This window comes from Sapajus apella, unplaced genomic scaffold (assembly GCF_009761245.1).
Source record: "Sapajus apella isolate SASKATOON/1434 unplaced genomic scaffold, GSC_monkey_1.0 scaffold11, whole genome shotgun sequence".
Classification (NCBI taxonomy): Eukaryota; Metazoa; Chordata; class Mammalia; order Primates; family Cebidae; genus Sapajus; species Sapajus apella.
Genome location: NW_022436951.1, coordinates 1,809,120 through 1,834,041, shown reverse-complemented (window position 1 = coordinate 1,834,041; position 24,922 = coordinate 1,809,120). Strand labels below are relative to the sequence as shown.

Below are 24,922 nucleotides of genomic sequence, written 5' to 3'. Positions count from 1 at the left end.
GCAACAGTGTTTGGCATGTCATGGGGATTCAATAAACATTAACTGAAAGAATAAATACGTAGGAATTTGAAATAGATGGAAAAAAGAAAAAATGATAAATCTCATAAAATACAACCAATGGTTTCCAAAAAAACTGAGCCTAGTTATCATGTCACAAAGAAAAGAGAAATTTCAACCAGCATATAGGGACATCCAGCCTGAGGCATCCTGAGGCCCACTCACCTGCATGGGTGAGGCCAACGGAGCCCACTTCTCCATTATATACCGGAACAGCATGAAGATCTTGTCAGACAGTCGGTTGGCATCCAATCTGGGATAGGGAAAATCTCTCCAGTGGTTGACATATTTGTAAATGGCTTTGCTAAATTTCTCAAGGGCTGCATTTAAAACACACAACCACAGACTGAGAAAAATATAAAGATGGACAGACTATAAAATAATTTGAGAATAGAGTGCCAATGATTAATAAATATGTAGTAGTCTCTATATGATCTTACGACTGCATCAAATACACATACAAAAAGTGCTCAGCCACAATAATGAAACGCAAATTAAAAGCATAACGAGACACTACTACATGCGACCCAGAATGTCTAAAATTTAAGACAATCAATGGCAAGTGTTAACAAGACTAAGATGCAGCTGATATTCTCACATACTGGTGGTAGAAGTGTGAATTGGTGCAAGCACTTTGGAGAGCTCTTTGACACTATTTAACAAAGCTGAATATGCATTCCATTCGACCTAATTATTCCAGTCTTATGTATATAACCATTAGATATGTGTACATATGAGCACCAAAAACTTATACAAGAATATGTTCATAAGTGCTTTTTGTTTTGGTAATAGCCCAAACAGAATATAGTCTAAATATCTGCTAATAGGTAGAATTCTATTACTTTCCATAGATAGGTAATAGAATACAGAAATATGGACCATAGCTCCACAGAACAATATGGATGAATCTTAAAAACAGGCAAAGCTAATGCTATTTCAAGTTAGAATTGTGGTTACCCTTTGAAGGTAACATGAGGGGGCTTCTGGGTCCTGATCTCCCACTTCTTGACCTGAGTGGTCAAGTTCACTTGGGTAAATTCACTTTGAAATAACTCATCAACATGTACACTTCTGATTTGCGTGATTTTCTGTGTCTATGTTTTACTTTAATAAAATTAAGAAGTCTTAGGCCTGCTAAAATACCATTTGGAACACGAATCCACATATATTTGCATGATATGCATAAAATAATAATTTTTTTCTTCAGCCCTCATGTGGCGCTCATTTCGTTAGATAATAGAAAAAATTCATTAGTCCATTCTTCAGGGACTCCTCACATTCACAAAATACTCTGGAAAAGACCCTGTGCACGTTAGCTGTAGAGTTGGCCATTTATTGGCTCATTCAGTCTCTCCAAACTCCTTATAATTTCCTTGAGATTCTACTGCTACATTTTATCATAATTTATTTCTTGGCGTGTGTGTGTGTGTGTGTGTGTGTGTGTGTGTGTATGTGTTTCTAACTGACCTGTAAGTAACCTGAAGAAAGGGATTATCTCTTGCTGGTTCATAATATGTGAAGCAGTCAGCACAATGTCTGCTAATTTACTGATTGATCAAATGACTAGGTATGGATGAATAGCTGGATGGCTGAATAGCTGGCTGGCTGGATAGCCACTCAATTTGATACCTTTTCTTTAGTGGCAGTCAGGCAAAAAGTTCCTTTAAAACCAGAGGGCGCTTAGATAATTTTATAACACAGAGAATTCCCTTAGCAATGTTCATGAGTATTTCCAGTTTTATTTAATTTTACATTCTTGGTTGTTAATATTAAAAGGAGAAATGCTGTTAGACGCTCCAAAGTTTATTTGCAGAAACAGTGTTAGCTATGATAATAAGTAGGAATAGTAAAAAGTATTGAGAGTGGGTTAAGTCTAGTACAGCTGCACAGGTTCCACAGTGAGCCTGTCATAGTTGACAGTCCTGGCTCTGCCATGTACTGGCTGTGTGACCTGAGGCAATCTGTTGAAACTTTCTAAGCCCAATGTTCTCACTTGTAAAATGGGAAAAAATGTTACCCGTCTAATGTGGTCGCTGTGAGGGTTAAATGAAATAGTAATCTTAAAATGTCCAGGGCAGTGTCTAGGCACATAGCAAGTTCTCAATATATATCAGATAAAGATATTACTTTGGTGATAGAACTAGAGGAAATGGGAAAAAATGGAATAGAAGAGCCTTGGTGGATTGGTGAAGAAGACATTCCTTCCAGTGTGGGCTTTTAAATTACAAAATAGTAGTGTTAGAGTATGTTGGAAGTGGAAAGGAACATAGCAATCACTTCTTCTGATGTTTTCAGATATGAAACCAGGGCTGAGAGAAGGGTAGTGTCACCTGATGGCTCAGTGACTGAGCAGAGACAAGAGACCAAGTCTCCAGTCTCATCCAAGAAACCTCCCTGTACACTGCAAATGCTGCTTCCTACTAATTCCAGGCCATGTTCTTCTCTGCAGACTCTTGATATCTGTGATATATTTTAGTTTGGGGTAGAAGAGTTTATGATCATAGTTCACTTGCCTATTTTTCTTGATTTTGTGATTGCTTGTATTTTGGTTACTTGTCATTATTACAATATTACATTATAATCAGATGCCAAAATTTAACCTCCCCTAAGAGCTGGTAAGTACTGACAAACATTGCCAAGAAAGTGTCGTCCAATTAGAGAAGGAGGTCAGTTGAAATGGAAGTTGTGCAGGGCAGTGAAGATGTTGACTGGGTGGTCCTATAGACCTGGGTTTGAATGCCACCCCTGTATCTCATTGACTGTGCCATCATTTTGGGAAAATTCCTTACTTTTCTTGAACCTCAGTGTCTCGTCTATACAATGGGCAAATAGTACTTATCTTGCAGAATTGCTGTGAGGATTGAGTGAGATAATTCCCTGTTGAGGGTTTTACATGTGGTAGGCGCTCAGTAATTGGTAGCTATTATTATTCAAAAGGATAAGGTTGGAGTTAAAGAGGAAACAAGACTTTTGGTCAATTTATATGACAGTTCATAGTCTGGTTTTAAGCAAAGAGGAAATCATCGGGATACCCACCAATACAGAAAGTTCCCTTCATCCTTTCATCCTCAGCCAGCCTGAGCATGGTTTGCATGGTAAGAAGGGTCATCGTCATGAAAGGAATACTCTGGGACACTGCAGTGAGGGGCAGAGGGGAGAGAGGTGTTATTTGTCTTCTCACATTTGGGGTTCTGTGACTCCAAATCAACAAGAAGCATTTCAGGGCTGCGTGGAGGAGGCAGATGAGGTGTAGTAGAAAGATGTTTCTGTAATTCCCCCATCTACACCCCACCTTAATACCAGGCTGTAGCTAGATAATCAAGGAGGGGCTGGTTGAAAATAAGGTTTCAGCTACACAGCCACCTGTACCTGTTGTTAAGAGGCAATTATTTGGAAGGCAGCTATGCTCACCACTATACCACGAATGCTGCCGGCAATTGCTTATTTAGATAATTAATTTATTAATGTTGATCTTTCTTACTAGATCTTTCCTGTATCCCTAAAGTATATGTAAACATATGTAACAGGTGTTGCTAAATATCTGTTAAATAAAGTAGTGTAGAAATAAATGGTAGAAATCCCTATTTCACATAAATGTTTGGTGGTTTGTAGAGTACACCTTACAGAAAATGTGCTTCTGCAAATGCAAAGCTGGATAAAGAAGAAGGTGAGGATGGGAGAAAGTCTGGCCAAATTCAGAGCAGTCTGGACTAGTGGCTGGGCAGCAGAATCATCCATGGTCATTTTAAACAGCTGCCCACATCCCTCTATCAATATTTCTTGGTACAGAAGAAGGTAGAGATGTGATAGGCACTCAGTAAGTGGTAGCTTCTTCTAACATTTGCTCCCATTTGGCTTTTAAAAAATTAAGAGTTGCCATTTCCCAGGGAAAATGTGGAGAATATTCTCCTATACCATAGCTGATTGCCAGTTCAGCCAGGGCAAGCACAACGAATTCATTTGGTAGCTCTAAGATCCTGAAGTTATTTTGTACTTCATACATCACAGAATTGAAATCATGTGCAGCAAGAGACACCAAAACCTCACCAGCTAGCATTCTGATTTCTCGGAGAATCTGAGGAGAAAAAGAAAAATAACAATAACAACTAGAAAAAGAGCAGAGTCAGTCTACAGAGGGGAGCTAGTCAACATAATATTTATGTATGCATTTATTTAGTTTTAAAATTGTAGATTCAGGGTACATGTGCAGATTGGTCACCTGATTCAATCGTGTAATGGTGAGGATTGGGCTTCTAGTGAACCTGAGACTCAAACAGTGAACATTGTACCTGACAGGTAATTTTTCAACCATCACCATCCCTCCCACCTTCTCTTCTTTTGGAGCCTGTGAAAACATCTACTGACCCCCCAAATCTGCAAGAAACCTATGAAAACCAGGGTTTTTTTTAAGTGCAATTAAGTTACCAATTCTTTCCCAGCTATGGACAACCTACCAAGAATCGTTTGACGTGGTTTTGAAACAGTCCTGTTCTCCCTTTGTCCCTACGCTAGAGGAACATAAATAGTATATGGATATACTATTTATGTTCCTCTAGCGTAGGGACAAAGGGAGAACAGGCTGTTACAAAACCATGGTGAGAGACTCTTGGTAAGTGTCAGTAGTTGGGAAAGCAGAGGTGGTTTGAACATACTAAAAAACTGGTTTTAATAGGGTTCCTATAAACTTGGAGGTCAGTAGATGTTTTCTTGCTTATTGACCTGGTACCATGAACACAAGACTTACATTTTATGTTTAAGTGATGCAAATTACTGTGGTTGAAAGACTGAAATGAAAACTGAAATGAAGTGGGCTAGGAATTGAGAGCTTTGGTTTTGGTGTTAATCTGGCCTAATTATCTCCAATATTGGTGGTATTGGGAAAGACTTCTGATTTTGGTGATGGTGAGCTAGGTAAATTTGATCAACCTCCCCTGAGGAAAATACAAAACATCCAGATAAGATATGAAAAATATATACACATAAAACCATCGGCAAGCTCACAGTATAGAGTGGAATGAATTACTGAGTTGAGGGATGGAAAAGATTATTGATCTAGAAAGATAAGCCCTGCATTTGAGGCTGTTTTGTTGCATTTTTAAAGCAATAGAGTTCAGGGCCAACCACCAGCGGTGAGACTCTGGCCACCTCACCTCTTGTCTTTTGGGCTGAGACACCAAAGGACTGTGTTTAGATGAAAGGTTAAATTGGTATTCTCATGAATGTCAATCCAATTTTGCATTTTAAGATGTGACCCAGAAATCGCAAGCCCTGAAAGTGATCATAAATTGTTAGTGCCCTTGGCAGGAACAAGTAAAACTTCTCTTTGGAAGAAATAGCACCATCCTCAGATTCAAATTATTTCTACAAATAATTATTTCTTTGCTATGATGTCTACCAATCTAAGTAGGTACATAAAGAAGTAAGTCATATAGAAGCCAAGCGAACTGGTTTCTAGTTATGTTACTTGTTCTGTCAATAGGCAGCTGTGTTACTTTGAAAAAAAATGTATCTCTAATCATGAACTTCCTCATCTAAAAGGAGGTTGGATAATATTACTTTTAAAATCATTCTTTTCTTTGCCTCAGTTTCCTGATCTGTGAAGGAGTAAATAATAGGCATTGTAACGGTATCCAGGTTACCAAAAAAACAAATGCAAGTGATTTGTGGTCCTGGCAACAGTGTAGAAAAGCTTACTGATGTCCACATAGGTGCAGTTGGGTCACTTAAAGCCCCTTTTGCTGGCCCTGATTCTGATTCACCATCATGAGCCAAACTTACATTGTTGTCTCTCATGTCCTTAGAAGCATAATAAATCAACTGATGGACAATTGCATCATCCAGGATGTCAGTATTCTGAATAACAGAAGTGAGATGACTGTAAATTTCTTCCTGTGTACAAACAAAGGCATACACAGAAATGTGGGTTGCAAAAATAAAGGAATCAAATGAAGTCCTAATGAATTACACCATTAAAGTAAGCAATGTATCTTTACTACACAATGGATTTTATATTACATATCTTAATTAAGGCTTGCTTTCTCTCTCTCTCTCTCTTTTTTTTTTTTTTTTTTTGAGATGTAGTTTTGTTCTTTTTTGCCAGGCTGGATTGCAGTGGCATGATCTGCGCTCACTGAAACCTCCACCTCCTGGGTTCAAGTGATTCTCCTGCCTAGCCTCCTGAGTAGCTGGGATTACAGGTGTGTGCCACCATGCCCGACTAAATTTTATATTTTTAGTAGAGACGGATTTTACCATGTTGGCCAGGCTGGTCTTGAATTCCTGACCTCAAGTGATTTACCTGCCTCAGCCTCCAAAAGTGCTGGGATTATAGGCATGAGCCACAGTGCCTGGGCTTAACTGAGGATTTCTGAACATAACATGCACCTTTAGGAGTCAAAGGCTACAGAGCAAAGTTAATTCTAAAAACTATTTTCGCTTGGCTTCATTTCTATGTCAAGATCTAGTTGAAGGCCAGGGTAGGCTATCTGACATAGTCATGTCTTTTGAAAAGCACTCAGGAGAATGGAAATGCCTGTTAGCCTAATTGCTGCCCTTACTACCAGGGAGTGAGTGTGGTACTAGGGAACACACTGTAACTCCCCAAGAGGCTGCTAAACTATAAAACTGGGTCCTAAGGGACATTTACAGGCCCTTGTTTCATTCATGCCTCTGCAGACAGAAAGTTGTGGACAACCTTTTAGACAGGGCCTCCAGTTGTGTGACTTGACTAGATGCCCTATGTGAGGGCTTTTGTAAATCTTTTAGGTGGCTACGTGTCCTCTGAAAGATGAAAGAAAGACTGGTCTTCTGAAATCTCCAACAGCTTCAACAAGCACCCCCAGCCACTGCACCCATGCTTAAGTTATTAAATAGCATCCTTTGCATTCCTCCTCAGGGCTGGTCCTTGGGAAATTTGAGAATAACACATAGTTTTTCTTTGCTTTCTTCCCTGTATTTTCCAGGCCTGCCTAACTATCTCTGTGAGTCCTTTTCTTGCTCCATTTGCTTTCTCTGCTGTCTGCAGGCCTTGTTCTCTGGCAAGGCTAACATTTATGGAGCTCGCACCACATTCCTGGAACTGCACCAGACTCATTATCTGGAGCATTTTATGAATGCTCACAAGTCCCTGTGTTAGATACCACAAATATATTCATTTTATAGATGAGGAAATTGAGTCCCAGTGAGCTTAATGTAGTTAGTGTTATATACTGATGCTATACTTTGAAACCAGCAGTCTGAATTGTAGCTGGCACCTTAACCTCTTCGTTATGCTGGCTGTTATTATTCTCTGACTTGATTCACCATGACATAATTAGGAAGTGCTTGATAAAAATATGTATTCTCGGTTGGGCACGGTGGCTCATGCCCGTAATCCCAACACTTTGGGAGGCCACGGCGGGTAGATCTTGAGGTCAGTAGTTTGAGACCAGCCTGGCTAACATGGAGAAACCCTGTCTCTACTAAAGATACAAAGAATCAGCTGGGCATGTTGGTGTGTTCCTGTAATCCCAGCTACTTGGGAGGCTGAAGGAGGAGAATCACTTGAACCCGAGTGGAAGAGGGTTTCAGTGAGCCGAGATCATGCCATTGCACTCCAGCCTGGGTGACAGTGTGAGACCCATCTCAAAAAATATATGTATATAACATATGTATAAAAATATACATATGTAATGTATGTACAAAGTATGGATAAAAATATATGTATAAAGTATAGATATATACATATACAATTTATATATTTTATACATATATAATATACACATATAAAATATGTATTTATGTATATTTTACACACATAAAAATATTTTTATACATATATATTTATAAATATATATTTTATACATATACAAAATATATTTTGTACATATATTATATACATACATATATATATATATATATATATATATATATATATTTTTTTTTTTTTTTTCTGATCCCCTTACTGGAAATTCTCCTTCAGAGCTTCTGAGATCCAGAGGTTATTCTCCAAATGATCCCCAATGTTTGATAAATAGTGTTATTTCGGAAAGGTGACTCCTACTGAAAGATTAATGTAATGATTTTCAAGCATACATAAATGTTTGGATCACTTCCATGAGCTTTAAATGTTCAAGCTTTCCACAGACTGATTCAATCAGGCCCTGGTAGTAGGGCCTGGGTGTTGGTATTTTCCCAAAACTGTCTAAGGGATTCTGATATGTAGTCAGGTTCAGAACCACTGAATTAAGAGATAAAGGTATAGGCACTGCCCTTTGCAAGGAGACAACACTGAATAATGATTAGGAACATTTTTTGGAGTCAGATGGGCTTTTGGATGTAGTCCTGCTGTTCTTAGTTGGGCAAGTCATGTAGTTTCTGTGTGCCTAATTTTTTCTCAGTTATCAAGTGGAAATAGCAATAACTACCTGATAAAATTGTTCTGAGGAGTGAATATTATACAATACACTGTTGTTTGGAAAATATCTAGCATTCTACTTCCTAGATAAGTGTTCAATGAAGGGCAGTTATTTTATTTTATAAAAGGTTGTTGAAATGTGAAAAGCCTTCAATTCTTAGATAAACTTATAGCTGTGAAATAGCATTATAGACAAGCAGGGGAGAGCTTTTGCGATTTTTGTAACAACCCTCAAATTATAAAGGAAAACACTCTCATCCGCATTTGTAAGTCTGACATACACCCTTCAACATCTGCCTGTATAAAGTTATAATTGCTGTTTTCTAGACATAGATGCTGTGATTCTTGAAATGCTAAATATCATGGTTTAAACGTGACAATGACATTCATTACAACTACATTTACTGAAAAATTTAATGCCATATAACAAGCCAGAGAGAAATCAGAAAGTTGAGGCAAAGAAAATATATACAAAATGTTGCAACAACAGGACTGAAAAAGGGAAAGAGATTTTTCTCTATTTTCCCTACCTTGTTAATATTATCTTCCTTGTTCAGCATGCCAAGAGTGAGGTTAATATCCCCAAACATCTCTAAAATGTACAGAAAAATAAGAATTAAAATATGTGCTGAAATGCTCTCCTGTTAATTATTTTATAATCAACACAGAGAGTTCATTCATTCATCTATCCTCTATCTCTTTCTCTCTCTCCATTGACGGCTAGCTCTTTCATGGCAGGAAATGTTTTATTCATATCCATGACACAATTGAAAATAGCAGATGCTCAGTTATTATTATTATTTTTTTGAAACCCGAATTAAATGTGAAAGGGAAGACAAAAGATAGATGCTGGATTTCTATTTATCCCTCCAGGCAAATGGGCATTGCCTTAGAAATTCTCTCTTGCGGGATTTCAGCTCTAAGAGTCAATGAGCTTAATTTCTCACTTCTGACTTGAGCATTAGAAGGCCAGGGTGCAATATAGCTGTTTGGTTTTCACTTGTCTTCCCCTCAGTACCGCTCCCATCCCTTTTTTCCACACTCTCTTCAACTCCATCTATTCTCCTGTGCCTGCCAACTCCCTCTTTTGGTTCCATGCTCATGAAGGACTCCTATTTTCTGATAATGACCTAAATGTGTTTGATTTGCATTTTCTAGGAATATATGTTTTTGAATAAAGCACTTTAGAAAACTGGAAAAAAATTGAGTCAAAGGAATTGAGCAACTTCAAGCTACATGGCAAGTTGGTAAGAGAAATGCTTGCGGAGATGGATTTCTCATGAACCTCCAAGCCAAACAGCATACTCCTTTAGAGCAATGTTTTTGGCAAAGCAGAAAGGCAGCCATACCTGGAAATTGGGGGAAATACTTCCAAAAGACTTTTCTAGTATTTAAAATTAAATAACAAATTGCCTTTCTTTGATATGTAGCCACTTTCTCCTCAGGTAGGCTATAAATTTTATAGCACAACCATCTTAGGCTTCTAGTCTATATTGGTCCTTCACAATCAGCATGATTTTATTATGTATTTAGCATATCATTTCATAAATCCTTTAAGGTGTACAGACCTTCCACAATGACATACCACCCCCAGCCATCATATATGCTTATAATTCCATGGACACAAAACACAGGGCAAAGCCTTGACTCCTAAGGATCTGATGATGCTTACCTATGGATTCCTTTGTACCGAGTGTCATGTCTTAGCTGTTTCAGGGTCTCTAAAATATAGCACTTAAGTATTAGAAATAGTAAGGCTAAAAAATCAAAGAGGTAGGTTGACAAGTTTCTCGTATAAGGTTCACATAAGCCTCTCTAAATGAAAGTTCCTCCTCTGCTTGATTGGCACAATGATCTGGGAGCTTCCAGCGATGGGCTTGCTGTTGAGGTTGATGCTGTATTCTACCACTATGGCATTTTCTCGAGTCTGAGCTCCTGCTAACCAACAAAATGGCTGCATCTCACCAAATATTGTTTCTTTGGTGACCAGAGTACTTGGGAAAGAAGTAATTAGAGACAGGGATTCAAACCATTGTTGTAGACTGAAGGCGTTCCTCTCCTTAAACTTGGGTCCCTTGATTACAAATTCAGGAATGGTTTTCAGCGGTCATTTCACTGGCCTGATGTTGGGAAAGCATTTATGGTGATCTCGTTGATTGTTATACTTAGTGAAAGTCAGTCACATGAACTGAGCATGCTCAGTGGACTGGAATGCACTTCAGGGGCAGTTGGATGGAATGTCCAACTGACGGCAGGAAAGTGAAGCCCTCTCTACCCCCCTCTCCATTAATTCGTCACTGGCATGTTCAGGATCTTGGCCTCACTCCTGGCTCAGGCTTTTTCTCTGTCTCCATGCTTTCTTTTTGTTCTCAAGCTTTTTTTTAATCCAGACCAATTTTCCATAATGTTTTCAACTTTTCTAGCATGAAATGAAATCCGATCTCCAACTCTAAATCTTCAATATATGTCCAGACTCTATGTGAATACGGAGGATGATAGAGAATGGGAAGGGGGTACTGCTAGTCTATAGGTCTAAATGTCAAAGGCGCTGAGATGGAGAGCTCATGACAATTTTCATCTGCTGCTGCTTTTTTGGCTCTCTTATCTTCATTGGTGAAGCTTATTCCAGATTCAAAGGCCAAGTGCTTCCAACTAAACCTTTGAATTCATCATTCTTTTCATAGACATTTTGGGCTGTATCAAAGAGGTCCTCAACATTTTCTGCTTCCCAAGTCAGCATCACTTTCACAGTTTTGTCTGCAATTGACTTATCATGGGATTTACTTAGTACCCTATTTAAAATGTGAATTTCCAGGCTCTACTTCAGATCCAATAAATTAGAATGAGGGGGCAGCAATCTATTTTAAATGTGTACCCCTGTTGATTCTTATGTTCACTAACTTGAAAAGCACTGACCAAGATCCTTGCCCATTCATAGTGGATCAGTAAATAGCAGTTAACTGAAGAGTGTTCATTGTGGTTGGGTAAGGAGCTCTTCCCCATTATCATGACTCACTCACTGAAGAATAGGCCAAGATTGGTGAGTCAGGGAGGTACTGGGGTGATTAGAGGCAGCCTGAAATTCTTAACATAGGGACAAAAAGATGTTAGAAATTATGTGCTCTTAGAATCTTAAAGAACAATATATAGCAGAATCAATAATAAGAAAGCCATTCAGGCACATATACACCATGGAATACTATGCAGCCATAAGAAATCATGAGTTTGTGTCCTTTGTAGGAACGTGGATGAATCTGGAAACCATCATTCTCAGCAAACTGACACAAGAACAGAAAATCAAACACCGCGTGTTCTCACTCATAGGCAGGTGTTGAACAATGAGAACCCAGGGACATAGGGAGGGGAGCATCACACACTGGGGTCTGTTGTGGGGGTCAAGGGAGGGATAGTGTGGGGAGGGTGGGGAGGTCAGGGAGGGATAACATGGGGAGAAATACCGGATGTGGGTGATAGGGAGATGGAGGCAGCAAACCACATTGCTGTGTGTGTACCTGTGCAACAATCCTGCATGATCTGCACATGTACCCCAGAACATAAAGTACAATAAAAAAAAATAAAGCCACTTAGGTAATTGTTACAACCACTTTCTTAATGTTTTTGTGAATGGTGACAATTTTTCTGTATATCTGTATGTAAAGATTTCCTTGATTTCATAGAGATTGGAGACGTTAAGAGATAATTGATTTATATTGACTTTGTAATTTATTCATTGCTGTAATCAAAACACCATTTTTTGGTAAAATCCTTTCAGACAAAGCAAATTCACTCATTGAAACCAATATTGCAGATAGTTTTAAAATCCCCAAATTCTCAAAACAGCTGTTTTGCTGTCATTTTATTCCATTTTGCATGGGCCTGCTTGTTGCGTCTTCCCATTATTTCTTCCTTTTCTCTTTACACGAGGCTAACACAATATGGGTTTAATTTCCTTAAGACTCTAGGAGGATCTTAAACACTAATTCTCAAAGTGAATATGTGTATGGGATGTGCCAACTAATTAAGTGTTGTTTCTAGATATTTGTGAGGGAGCCTAAATCTAGCCTGCTAAGGAATGAGAGTGTTTCACTGGGTATGTGGCAGCCATCCCCTTTCAATATAACTTGTCAAATGAAGCTACCCAATCCCAGCCCTACTATGTTCCCATGTGACGTTATCAGACAAGAATATTCGTAAGGCAGTAAAGGTAAAAATATAAAGCTCTAGAAGAATAGATACATAGAAATAATACAGAAGCATTATAAAAATGTAAATTTTATGGTTTTAATAGTTTTTTTTTTTTTTGTTTTTTGAGACAGAGTATTGCTCTGTCACCCAGGCTGGAGTACAGTGGCTCTGTCTCGGCTCACTGCAACTTCCGCCTCCTGGTTCAATAGATTCTCCTGTCTCAGTCTCCTTCCCGAGTAGCTGGGACTACCGGCACCTGCCACCACGCCTGGCTAATTTTTGTATTTTTAGTAGAGACAGGGTTTCACTATATTGGTCAGGGTAGCCTTGAACTCCTGACCTCAGGAGATCCGCCTGCCTCAGCCTCCCAAAGTGCTGGGAATATAGGTGTGAACTACCGTACTCAGCTGGGTTTTAACAGTTTTATTGCAGATAATTTTAATGTAGACTATATAATTAATTTAAACTTTAAGGTTTATCCCTTTTGTTCTTCAAATGAAGTGTTAGATTTTTATAAAATATATTAAAAGTGAAATTAGGCTCAGTCTTGTTTGATTTGTCAGTTTCATGAGATAAGCCTAATCTCTTTATTATATAAAAGGGAAAGAAATATCAGCTGGCAATGTTTTATAGAAGTAATTATGCCTGGCTAGGCGAGGTGGCTCACGCCTGTGGTCCCAGCACTTTGGGAGGTCAAGTGGGTAGATCACAAGTTCAGGAATGGAGACCATCCTGGCCAACATGGTGAAACCCCATCTCTACTAAGGACACAAAAATTAGCTGGGAGTGGTGATGTGTGCCTGTAGTCCCAGCTACTCGGGAGGCTGAGGCAGGAGAGTCACTTGAACCAGGGGGCAGTGGTTGCAGTAAGCCGAGATTGTGCCACTGCACTCCAGCCTGGCGACAGAGAGAGACTCCATCTCAAAGAAAAAAAAAGAAACAGAAAAAGAAAAAGAAAAAAGTAATTATGCTTAGATACTAGTAGCCCCAATTTCCCATCTTTCCTTTTTTCCTTCCTCCTTCCTTTACTTCTTCCCTCTCCTGCTGTCTCTCCTGTCTTCTCTTCTCCCCTCTCCTATTCCCTGGCCTCTCTTTTCTCTCCTGTTATTATTACTTTTTAATCTTTTCTCTTTGCTTTTCTATTTATTGTAAATAAAACAACAGAATAATTTCCAGTAAAATTCACTTTAGCTGAATTCAGCACATGTTTACTGACTACTTGGTAGGCAAGAAGCCCAGGATTGGATTCCTGGACAAATCATAATAAGCGAACCATGTCCTAATCTCAAGAAACTTACATTCTAGGGGAGAAGCCAGTTCACTGGTACAACAGATGGAAAAATGAGCCAGGACAGTGATCATTTATTTAATAGAGGAGTAAACAAAGAGCATGAAAGAGTTGTGAATTCTGTCTGCAAAGCATGATGATAGAATTTGGGTTAGTCCTTGAAAGCAGAGATGAGTCCTTTTCATAGCATTCAGAAAAACCTGTCTTCTTCTCCAAGCAGAAGACTGCAGATCCTCTAATTAATTTTTTACTTCTTCAGCATGAGTATTGTGAGTAAATAATAGCATTTTATTGATTTTTAAATTTGATTTACCAAGATTTATTTTTTAAATTTTAATTTCTAGAATTTCAGTAGCTGTTGAGGTATAAATAGTTTTGGCCTCATGGCAATTGGGGCCTTTTGCCTTTTGGAGATCATTATACCTTGGGCAGAACTTTTAGGACTAGACTTTAACTGTCAGTTCTTGGACCTATAGGTTGTGTTAGTGAGAAATTAGATATCATTTTTTTTTTTGACTGAAGAACTCACTCTTTGTGGCAACTAAATAATTCAAAGCAGGATACTTTTATTATCTCAGCTTCTCATAATGAATGAGTTGGGTCTCACACTTGCCCAAGTAAATAATCTTAGAAGAAAAAGTTATTAGTATTATATTTTTAAGGATTAAAATACAATTTCATTGCCTCTAAATGATTCTCTTACATTTTGAAATCTTTCTTTCACTTTTTTAAAAAAGAAACTTGCTCCTGTTGTCTTCTGTTTACTTTTATAGGATTAAAAACACACTTTTCATGCTTTTGGTAGTTTCAATGGCCTCTAGATGTGCCACAAATGTGAATATTCTCATGTTACAGTTAGAGACTTTTAGAATCCTAGAAATGATCAGAAAGTTTTATAAAAATAATTTGTTAGGTGAAACTGTTCAAAAACATTTAAATCAAAAAGTGATAGTAAAATTTTAGACAAAATTAAAAATAGTAAATAGTAAATTTTAATATCAATAGCATTCAAATATGTTAGGAATATTTGCTAGAAAAGAAGCAAATCAAAAGACACAACGTGGATCTAGGATTTAAAAAAATATGTAGTTTTCATTGTTGGCCTTAGTATTCATATATGTAATTCTTCACCTGCTTCTATGGTGCACAGAAATGAGTACAGAATTTTGGGAAGATAAACCCGGTGCTCATTTCCACAGTTTGTACTTACTAAAAGAGGAAGTAAATATATCGGTTAATATTATAGTTTTTTTTTAACTAATGTTATTTAATCCATCTGAGCCTTAGTTACATCATCTATAAGATGGTTGGTTGTATAGATTAAGTGAATAATGCAGGGAAAATACATAATTATACCAAAAACAGCCAAATGAGACCACATCATTCCAGCAACTTTCTGCTTATTGAGGTCTTAATACTATGATTTCTGATTTTAAGAAAAAGCTTGTAAGCTTTGTAAAATGTTTAAACCAGACAATCTTGATACAGGGCTAATTTTAAGAGAAAGTGTCCTGTATGTAATGTGTAGTTTCTCTTATAGCTGATTTTTAAGGTTCTTTTTATCATTTATTTTAAGCTATTTGGTTATGTTGCAGCTGGGTGTAATTTTCTTCATGTTTCTTTTGTTTGAAATTTACTAAGTTGCTTGAATATATTACATTATAATTTTAAAAATCAAATTTGGAAATATTTTAGCCAGTATGTTTCCAATATTATTTTCATCTCTTTGTCTCCCTTCTGCTTCATTTCATGAGGGACTCCAATAATACATATATTAGGCCACTTGAAGTTGACATAACTCGCTAATGCTCTATTAAGTTTTAATCTCTTTTCCATTCTTTTGTATTTTATTTTGGATATTTCCTATTGCTTTGTCTCCAATATTTCTTTCAGCCTTGTCTAAACTGAAATACCATCTGGTGTATTTTTTTTTTTTTTTTCTGAGATGGAGTCTCACTTCATCACCCAGACTGGAGTGTGGTGGCACCATCTGGGCTCACTGCAGCCTATATTTCCTGGGTTGAAGTGATTCTCCTGCCTTAGCCTTCTGAGTAGCTGGGATTACAGGTGCCCACCACCATGGCTGGCTAATTTTTATATTTTAATAGATGTGGGGTTTCACTACGTTGGCCATGTTGATCTCAAACTCCTGACCTCAAGTGATCCACCTGCCTCAGCCTCCCAAAGTGCTGGGATTACAGTGTGAGCCACTGTGCCCAGCCTGCACTTTTGATTTCACACACTTGTTTTCATTTCCAGAAGTTTTATTTGGGTCCCTTTTTATATATACCTTTTGTGTCTCTATCTAATTAGATCAAATTTTCCTCTAGCTTCTTTAGCATCTGTAATAGAGTTATAAAGACTATTTTGATGTTCTCGTCTATTAATTCTATCATCTGTATCATTTCTTAATATGCTTCTATTTTTTCTTATGATTATTGGTTGTATTTTCTGCTTTTTTGAATGCTTTCTCTCCATTAGATAGCAGATATTGTGAATTTTATTTTGTTGGGTGTTAGATACTCTTGAGCTTTGTTCTGTGATTTGTTATTTTGAAACAATTTGATCTTTTCAAAGCTTACTTGTAAGTTTTGTAAAATGTAGGGACCAGAGAATCTTAATACAAGGATAATTTGATGTATTCTTCTGAGTTTATCTAATATACCATGAATTATAAAACTTTCCACTCTGGTTGGTTGAAAATATGGATTATTTCTAACCTGTGTGAAGTTTGGAGATTATTGGTTCTATTCTTTTTGCATAGTTTGTTTCCCAGCTTCAGTTTTCCTCATATGCATACTCTAGTAGGTACTCAACAGAAGATTAGAGGGGAATACTCTGGAGATCTTCAGAGTTCTCTCTGTATGCACCTCTCTCCTGTCCAGTATTCTTCCAATTAAACTCTATCCATTTTGCCATTTCCAGTCTCTCAGCTCCATCTCACCAACTCAAGGATACCTTCAGGATACTTCTGGATTCTCTTTCCTTTGCCGAAGCTTAGAAACTTTCTCCAGAAAGTGATCTTGGGCAATCACTGGGGATAACCTCATATTTTTTCTATCTCTCAGAGATCATTGTCTTGCATCAATGGTGTCAGTGTGTGAAAACTGGTATTTCTTAGATTATAAGTATTGGGTTGCTTTTTTTTTTTTTTCGCCAGTTGTTTCAGTGGAAGGGTAAATTCAGTTCCTGTTACTTTATCTTTGTCAGTATCAGAAGTCTGCCGAGATTCTTATATGTATTTATGCTGTTCAAGTCTTATGAACTTCTGCCACCTATTTTGCTCCCAGGAATAGTAGTGTATAAGTTAGGAATATGTTTCCCTTCCCTTCCCACCAAAACCCCAAATTATGAACCCTAAAACAAAAACAAACCCGGAAAGCACTACTAACAGTTGCTTAAATCTATGATGTTTTTATTTTCTTGTATAAAACTCACCTGGAGACAGGTAGCTAGGGCTAAAACAGCTCTTCAGCAATGTGTTATGGATCTATGCTCTTTTCTTTTTCTTTTTTACTGTTTTTAGCATGTGATTTGACCTTTAGTTACAAGATGACTGCTGCATATCCAGAGCTCATGTTTGTATTCCAGGGAAGAAGAAGGTAGAATACAAAGCTGTCTTCATGTGAGAGTTTACATTTTCAATTTGGAAAGAGAAGACATCCACAGTGAATTTCATTCACATATTATTGGTAAGAACTTGGTCACGTAGCCACTCTTCACTGCAGTATAGATTGGGAAACCACGTATTTTAGCGGTTTCAATGCTTCTCAGTAGAGGAAGGTAAGGAAGAAAAGGGTTATAAATATCTTTCAAATAGAATGTCCATGGCATCTATTAGAATAATACTCCTTTCATGTTCCCAGCATTAAAGGATATGCAAGATTGCCAGAAACCTAAATCTGGAACTATGACTAAAGATCTGTGGGAGCCAGAAATAGCCACTTATTTCCCATATTTGATAACATTTTCTTCTGTTAGTCAGTCTTCCATGTATAAATCATGAACAGTGAATGAGAGTAGAGGCAGATGATAAAATTAGTTTAGGTTATAAAAGATAAATTCAAACAAAGACTATACTTTATATCATTGTCCTAATTTATTAGCTTTACTCCGTGTTGAATTATTTTATTCAGAAGCTCTCAAAAGTATTAATTTCTTCAATTCTTATTTAAGCTTTTGTGCCACTTGATCAAAGATATACAGATGCATATGTGCACACATACCTGTATGTGCATGCATACACATACACAATAACTTTGATGCTGTTTAGATAATAAAATTTTTGTTAACACATTTTATATTTTTAAAAAATCCTGGTGTAATCATATACAAGGAGAACCACACATAGGCTAGAGGATTAAACAGATGTTTTAATGTGAGAAGCAAGATATCAAGGAATAGGCTCTAAGCATAATTATTAATAATAATCTTTAATGTGCTCTTTTCAGGCTTGGGTTGGTTAGCTGCAAGGCTTTTTTCTGTTTGAGGATTATAAGTGTGAGGCAAGAGATGAATTATTTGGCAAAATATAGAAGTTTAGAAAAAATGCAGTGAAATGAAAAAACTTGATGGCTGGTGATTGAAGACTTTGAGACTCATATGTCTAAATGAGGTTGGATTTTATTTTTAAAATATAAAAATTATCGGACATATACACAATAGAGATAATTGTATAATGAATGACTGTATATGTTTACATCCTAGTTTTAATAATTATTGTTATTGCTCATCTTGTTTTATTCCTATCCCCATTTCCCTCATTTGTGTATTATTTCAAAGGAAATGCCAGATATTATATAATTTCTTTCATAAATATTGTAGTTTTTTTTCCTAAAAGGTACTGTTTTGAAAGAGTACATCAAGAAAAAATAAAATCTAGTCAGAGCTCAATTTTCTTATAGCATCATTATATTTAGAGATTGTTTAAATAAGATCCAGTTATGACTCATCTATTGCAATTAGTTGATAGTTTTTTTTTTTTTTTTTGCGTTTTGCTCTTGTTGCCCAGTTTGGACTGCAATGGCATGATCTCGGCTCACCACAACCTCCGCCTCCTGGGTTCAAACAATTCTCTTGCCTCAGTTTTCTGAGTAGCTGGGATTACAGACATGTGCCACCATGCCCAGCTAATTTTGTACTTTTAGTAGAATGGAGTTTCTCCATGTTGGTCAGGCTGGTCTCGAACTCCTGACCTCAGGTAATCTGCCCACCTCAGCCTCCCAAAGTGCTGGGATTACAGGCGTGAGCCACCACACCCAGCCGATATGTCTCTTAAGTCTCTTTTAATATATAGATTTTAATTAGGGCTTCATTAATTTGATCTCTATGTAGAGAGTGACAGAAATCCTCTCTCATATTCAAGTTAAATAATCAATACAATCTAAGTAATTTAGTTGTGCTATTTGGAACATATTAGTTTTTGATGCAATGAAATGATCACAAGAAAAGCAGTATCAAGGAAAGAAAAAAGTAAAGATGTCAATACGGTACAACTCAGCTATAAACACTTACTTATAAAGACAAATTATACAACCTAAGAAGGAATTCCTTAAAAAGCATGCGTGGATGTGTGTATGTCTGTTTACCTTATTTGCATTATAGATTGGCAAAGTACCTCATTCTAAAGTTATGGTATTTAGACAGATTTGTGGTTGTAAATCTGGCACTTAAATAGTTATCTTGATTGTCAAGAAATATTACTTAAAAATTTATTAAATAAGTACCATACATTTCTAAAGTTATACAGTTTTTTTAAGTACTGAATTAGCAATTCTCACAAGGGCCATTTTGTTTCAATTTATGTAGACTGCATTGTTGGATACAACTTTCTCCACTGCAGGAGTATCATAAGGCTAATGACTGGGAAATACCTTTTTTCTTTTTTTTTTTTCTGTATGGAGTAATATATATGGATGAAAGGATCTTAAAATTGGGAGGATTTTTCAATCTAAAATTAGATGCTCATACAAGAGAACCTATTTCCTACTATAGACTCCCTTCTCCTTCCCCTAATTCCCAACCTTTTCATAGCAGGTGGTGACTGCTATTCCTCCCCTAGCCCCCTATTCCCCAGGCCTCAATGTGTGATGTTCCCCTCCCTGTATCCATGTGTTCCCATGTTCAACGCCCACTTATGATGGAGAACATGTGGCGTTTGGTTTTCTGTTCTTCTGTCAGTTTGCTGAGAATGATAATTTCCAATTTCATCCACGTCCCTGCAAAGGACATGAACTCATCGTTTTTTATGGCTGCATAGTATTCCATGATGTATATGTGCCACATTTTCTTTACCCAGTCTATCATTGATGGGCATGTGGGTTGGTTCCAAGTCTATGCTATTGTGAATAGTGCCACAATAAACATACATTTGCATGTGCCTTTATAAGAGAATGATTTATAATCCTTTGGGTGTATACTGAGTAATGAGATTGCTAGGTCAAATGATATTTCTATTTCTAGATTCTTGAGGAATCACCACACTGTCTTCCACAATGGTTGAACTAATTTACACTCCCACCAATAGTGTAAAAGCATTCCTATTTCTCCACATCCTCTCCAGCATCTGTTGTCTCCTGATTTTTTAATGATCTCCATTCTAACTGACATGAGATGGTATCTTAGTGTGGTTTTGATTTGCATTTCTCTAATGACCAATGATGATGAGCTTTTTTTTTAATATGTTTGTTGGCTGCATAAATGTCTTCTTTTTAAAAGTGTCTGTTCATATCCTTCACCCACTTTTTGATGGGTTTTTTTTTTCTTGTAAATTTGTTTAAGTTCTTCTTAGATTCTGGATATTAGCCCTTTGTCAAATGGGTAGATTGCAAAAATTATTTCCCATTCTGTTGGTTGCCAGTTCACTCTATTGACAGTTTCTTTTGCTGTGCAGAAGCTCTTCAGTTTAATTAGATCCCATTTGTCTATTTTGGCTTTTGTTTCCATTGCTTTTGGTGTTTTAGTCATGAAGTCCTTGCCCATACCTATGTCCTGAATGGTATTGCCTAGGTTTTCTTCTAGAGTTTTTATGGTGTTAGGCCTCATGTTTAAATCTAATCCATCTAGAGTTAATTTTTGTGTATAAGGTGTCAGGAAGGGATCCAGCTTCAGCTTTCTGCATATGTCTAGCCAGTTTTCCCAACACCATTTATTAAAAAGGGAGTCCTTTCCCCATTGCTTGTTTTTGTCAGGTTTGTCAAAGATCAGACGGTTGTAGTTGTGTGGTGTCGCCTCGGAGGCCTCTGTTCTGTTCCATTGGGCTATATCTCTGCTTTGGTACCAGTACCATGCTCTTTTGATTACTGTAGCCTTGTAATATGTTGTCCCATTTTCTAAGGTATCCAGTATACCATATGGCAAGACCAAAATAAAATAAGCTGATAAATTTCTCTCTGTATCTGCCTTCAAGTTTCAGTTGTTTCTAATACTGGGTAGATGTGTATTTTCAGAGAAACTTTTGAATATCTAAATTCCAATCTAAAGCAACAATAGTAAGAGTAAAAATTGCAGGTATTGTAAGCTGGTTTATATTGAGATTTGGCGGAGGGGTGAAGTCATAAAGAGAGCAAGATTTTCGGGATCTTTAAAACATCCTACATCCAGTGTCTTTAGGGAACACTCTGATCCCCATTCCTTTGGCTTATGCAGCATATGCTGTCATCTTCAAAGTGCTTTCATATACTTCATCTCATTAAAACCTCAGAAGGTAAAGGAGATCAGTCATTCTTAACGATGTTTTACTATTGTGGAAACCAAAGTTTCCAGAGGCCTGGCAAATTGTCCAAGTTCTCCTGACTTCAGGGATAATCCCCTCTTCTACTATCCTTATTGAGGCCAGGAGGTGCTCATTGTGTGTTAGAACATGGGATTCTTGGGTGTTTAATTGTTGAACACTGTGGTTTTGTTGAACACTGTGGAGGAGAGCAGGAGCAAGATGCTTGTGTGGGCTTAAAGATGGAGATGAGAATTGAGTGAACATCATCCTGGAGACTGTGGGTGTCATGGCAGAGGCACCAGTGCAGAAAGGGGCAACTATTCCAGGAGGCAGGGGCTATAGAGTGGGATTTTGTAAGAGTAGTATTCATAAGATATTGATAATAAAATAGAAAATATTAGTGTATGCAGTGAAAAAACCTAAAAACAGAAACCATGGTTCTCTAAAAAGTTCTTGATAACATATAATCTCGAGGTGCTACTTTACTTTGTATTTTGCTATCCTGTAAAAGAAAGCCTGTTCCTTTTTTTAGACCCAGAATCTTGGCACAGCAATGAAAATTTCCCAGCATCCTCCTTCATTTCTACTAAGCACTGACTGTTGGAGTGCTTTTGATGAAGTCCATTATCATTTTGGCAGTTCAACAAAGACTTCCAGGAGAGAAGCGGAGAGCAGGGTTTGGAACAAACACATCCTTGAGCTGTTTTCTATTATTCATACAGGCTACTTAGCTTTTTTTTTTAAGAAAACTAGATTAGAGCAAAAATTAACTGCTGTATCAATACATCACTATCAGCAGGAGTAACTCTGTGGTGTCAGGAAGTTAATAAGCTACCTTTCTGGGTGACATATTTTTCGGGAATCCCTTAGGTTTCCCCTCAATGCAAAAGATACACAAAGAGAGCTAGAGTCAATGCTGGAGTGCAAAAGGAGGAGCTTTTTGTGGCCTCTAAGGGCTTATTTATCTTCATATACCCATGGTCTACATACTGCCAGGCACTGTGAATCAACTTTAATTGTACTTACTTCCATTTGTAATCATGTTTCTATTTTGTGATTATGTGGTTGATATGAAGACAAGGATCACATGCATTTTGCTATGTATTTGTATACCCTATGCCTAACAAAATGACTTGCCCATGGCTGTCCTTCAATAAATAGATGACCGCTAACCATGTAATGAATAAATACAATTCACCTGGCTTAGTATCATTTGTGAAAGTCATATATTTTTTATTTCAAAATGAAATTTACCGAATATTGATCCTGTGGTAGCAAGAAAAATCCTCTGGCCATTTCAGGCAGACTAAAATTATGGTCCTGTTTTAAATATATTTCTTAAAACCTCTTTTCTAAATATTTATTCAGTGGAAGTAAGGGGGAAAAGTGATTTGTATTAAAGAAATATATATAAAGACAAGTCTACTTATGAATTAAGATGCACTGACCAGAGCAGAACGAATGTTTAAAAAGTTGTCAAAAGATTTATCTGAATGTTACACAGAGACTGGTAGCTGTCTCTTAAATACATATTATTTCTTTCAATAATAATTGAAAAGCTTTAATTGGGTAGCAATATTTCCATAAAAACTACATTTCCCAGTCTTCCTTGCCATGAAGGAACCATGTGACAATGCTCTGGCCTTTAGCATGTTAACAGAGGAGCTGTGTACAACTTCAGGGTCATGCCTGTTCAAGTAAAGGAGACAGACCTCTACTTCCTTTCACCTCCTTATCGACTGGAATGTGGATATTGTAGTGAGTCATTTTGACTTGAGAATAATGGTATCATTTAGGATGGCAGAAAAGTACTGTAGAAGGCCTGTCTCAGACACCGTTGAGTTCATGTACCAACTAGGGCAGCTAAACAAAACCTCTAGAGAGAGAAATAAACTTCTCTATGAATGACATTTTTAGTTATCCAGGATTAGTACTGCAGCAAACCTTAAATTGTCAGCTTGTTGCTAAATAACATAGCTCCTACTTGTCTCAGAATACTCAGTAGAATTAAGCCAGTGCTGAAGAGGAGGCTTATCAAATTTCCCTTCAGGGGTGCTATATACTTTTATAGGGTTTATGTATGTAATGATGTGTGGAAACTCAAGTTAGTTTACTCTAGTGATGACTCAGCATCCTTTTTAGATTGATCTGCCTATAATCTGACTTTGCAAAATACGTATCCTGTCTTTGAAAAGAACAGATTTGATGTTAGGGAAAACATTAAGTTTTTTTTTTTTTGATATATATTTTATTGCATTTTAGGTTTTGGGGTACATGTGAAGAACATGCAAGATTGTTGCATATGTACATACATGGCAATGTGGTTTGCTACCTTCCTCCCCATCACCTATATCTGGCATTTCTTTTTTTTTTTTGAACGAGAGAAAGAAAGAAAAAGAATAAAAAAAAAAAGAAAAAGAATAAAGGAAAGGAAGAAAGAGGAAGAGGAAGAGGGAGAGAGAACAGGGGTGTTGCTTTATTGCCCGGGCTAGAATGCAGTCTAAAACTGGGTATGCCTGTAATTGTGTTTAATAATAGAGACATAAAAAAATAAAATAAAATAAAATAAAATAATGAGGGAAGAAAATAATTAACAAGCAGCCAACCAATATTTCATTTAAACCTGTAAATATGTGTGATGTAGTACTGATAAGAGTGTATATTTTGTGTATTTAAAGTGGAGAGTTCTATGAATGTTAATTAAGTCTACTTGTTCCAGATCTGAGTTCAAGTCCTAGATATCGATGTTAACATTCTGTCTCATTGATCTATCTAATATTGATGTTGAAGTCTGGCATTTCTCCCCATGTTATCCCTCCTCAACTCCCTACCTCCTGCTGCCCCTCCCCTAGTTCCCCTCCACAGACCCCAATGTGTGATGCTCCCCTCCCTGTGTCCATGCGTTCTCATTGTTCAACACCTGCCTATGAGTGAGAACATGCGGTGTTTGATTTTCTGTTCTTGTGTCAGTTTGCTGAGAATGATAGTTTCCAGGTTCATCCATGTCCCTACAAAGGGCACGAACTCATCATTTTTTATGGCTGCATAGTATTCTATGGTGTATATGTGCCATATTTTCCCTGTCCAGTCTATCATTGATGGGCATTTGGATTGGTTCCAAGTCTTTGCTATTGTAAACAGTGCCACAATGAACATTTGTGTGCATGTGTCCTTATAATAGAATAATTTATAATCCTTTGGATATATACCCAGTAATGGAATTGCTGGGTCAAATGGAATTTCTATTTCTAGGTCCTTAGGAATCACCACACTGGCTTCTACA

At 37.2% G+C, this 24,922-nt stretch overlaps 1 protein-coding gene across 1 annotated transcript in view; it reads right to left on the bottom strand.

Moving 5' to 3' along the window:
- The window catches only part of MROH2B (maestro heat like repeat family member 2B), a 70,262-nt gene extending 59,620 nt beyond the window's left edge, over window positions 1-10,642 (bottom strand). The window contains exons 1-6 of the mRNA XM_032278866.1: window positions 10,125-10,642; window positions 8,983-9,044; window positions 5,836-5,946; window positions 3,973-4,132; window positions 3,094-3,192; window positions 223-377 (exon numbers count right to left, since the gene is read on the bottom strand). Coding sequence (XP_032134757.1) covers window positions 223-377; window positions 3,094-3,192; window positions 3,973-4,132; window positions 5,836-5,946; window positions 8,983-9,044; window positions 10,125-10,152 — 615 coding nt within the window. The 5' untranslated portion in view covers window positions 10,153-10,642. The remainder of the gene's footprint in view (window positions 1-222; window positions 378-3,093; window positions 3,193-3,972; window positions 4,133-5,835; window positions 5,947-8,982; window positions 9,045-10,124) is intronic.
- Window positions 10,643-24,922: the final 14,280 nt, after the last annotated feature.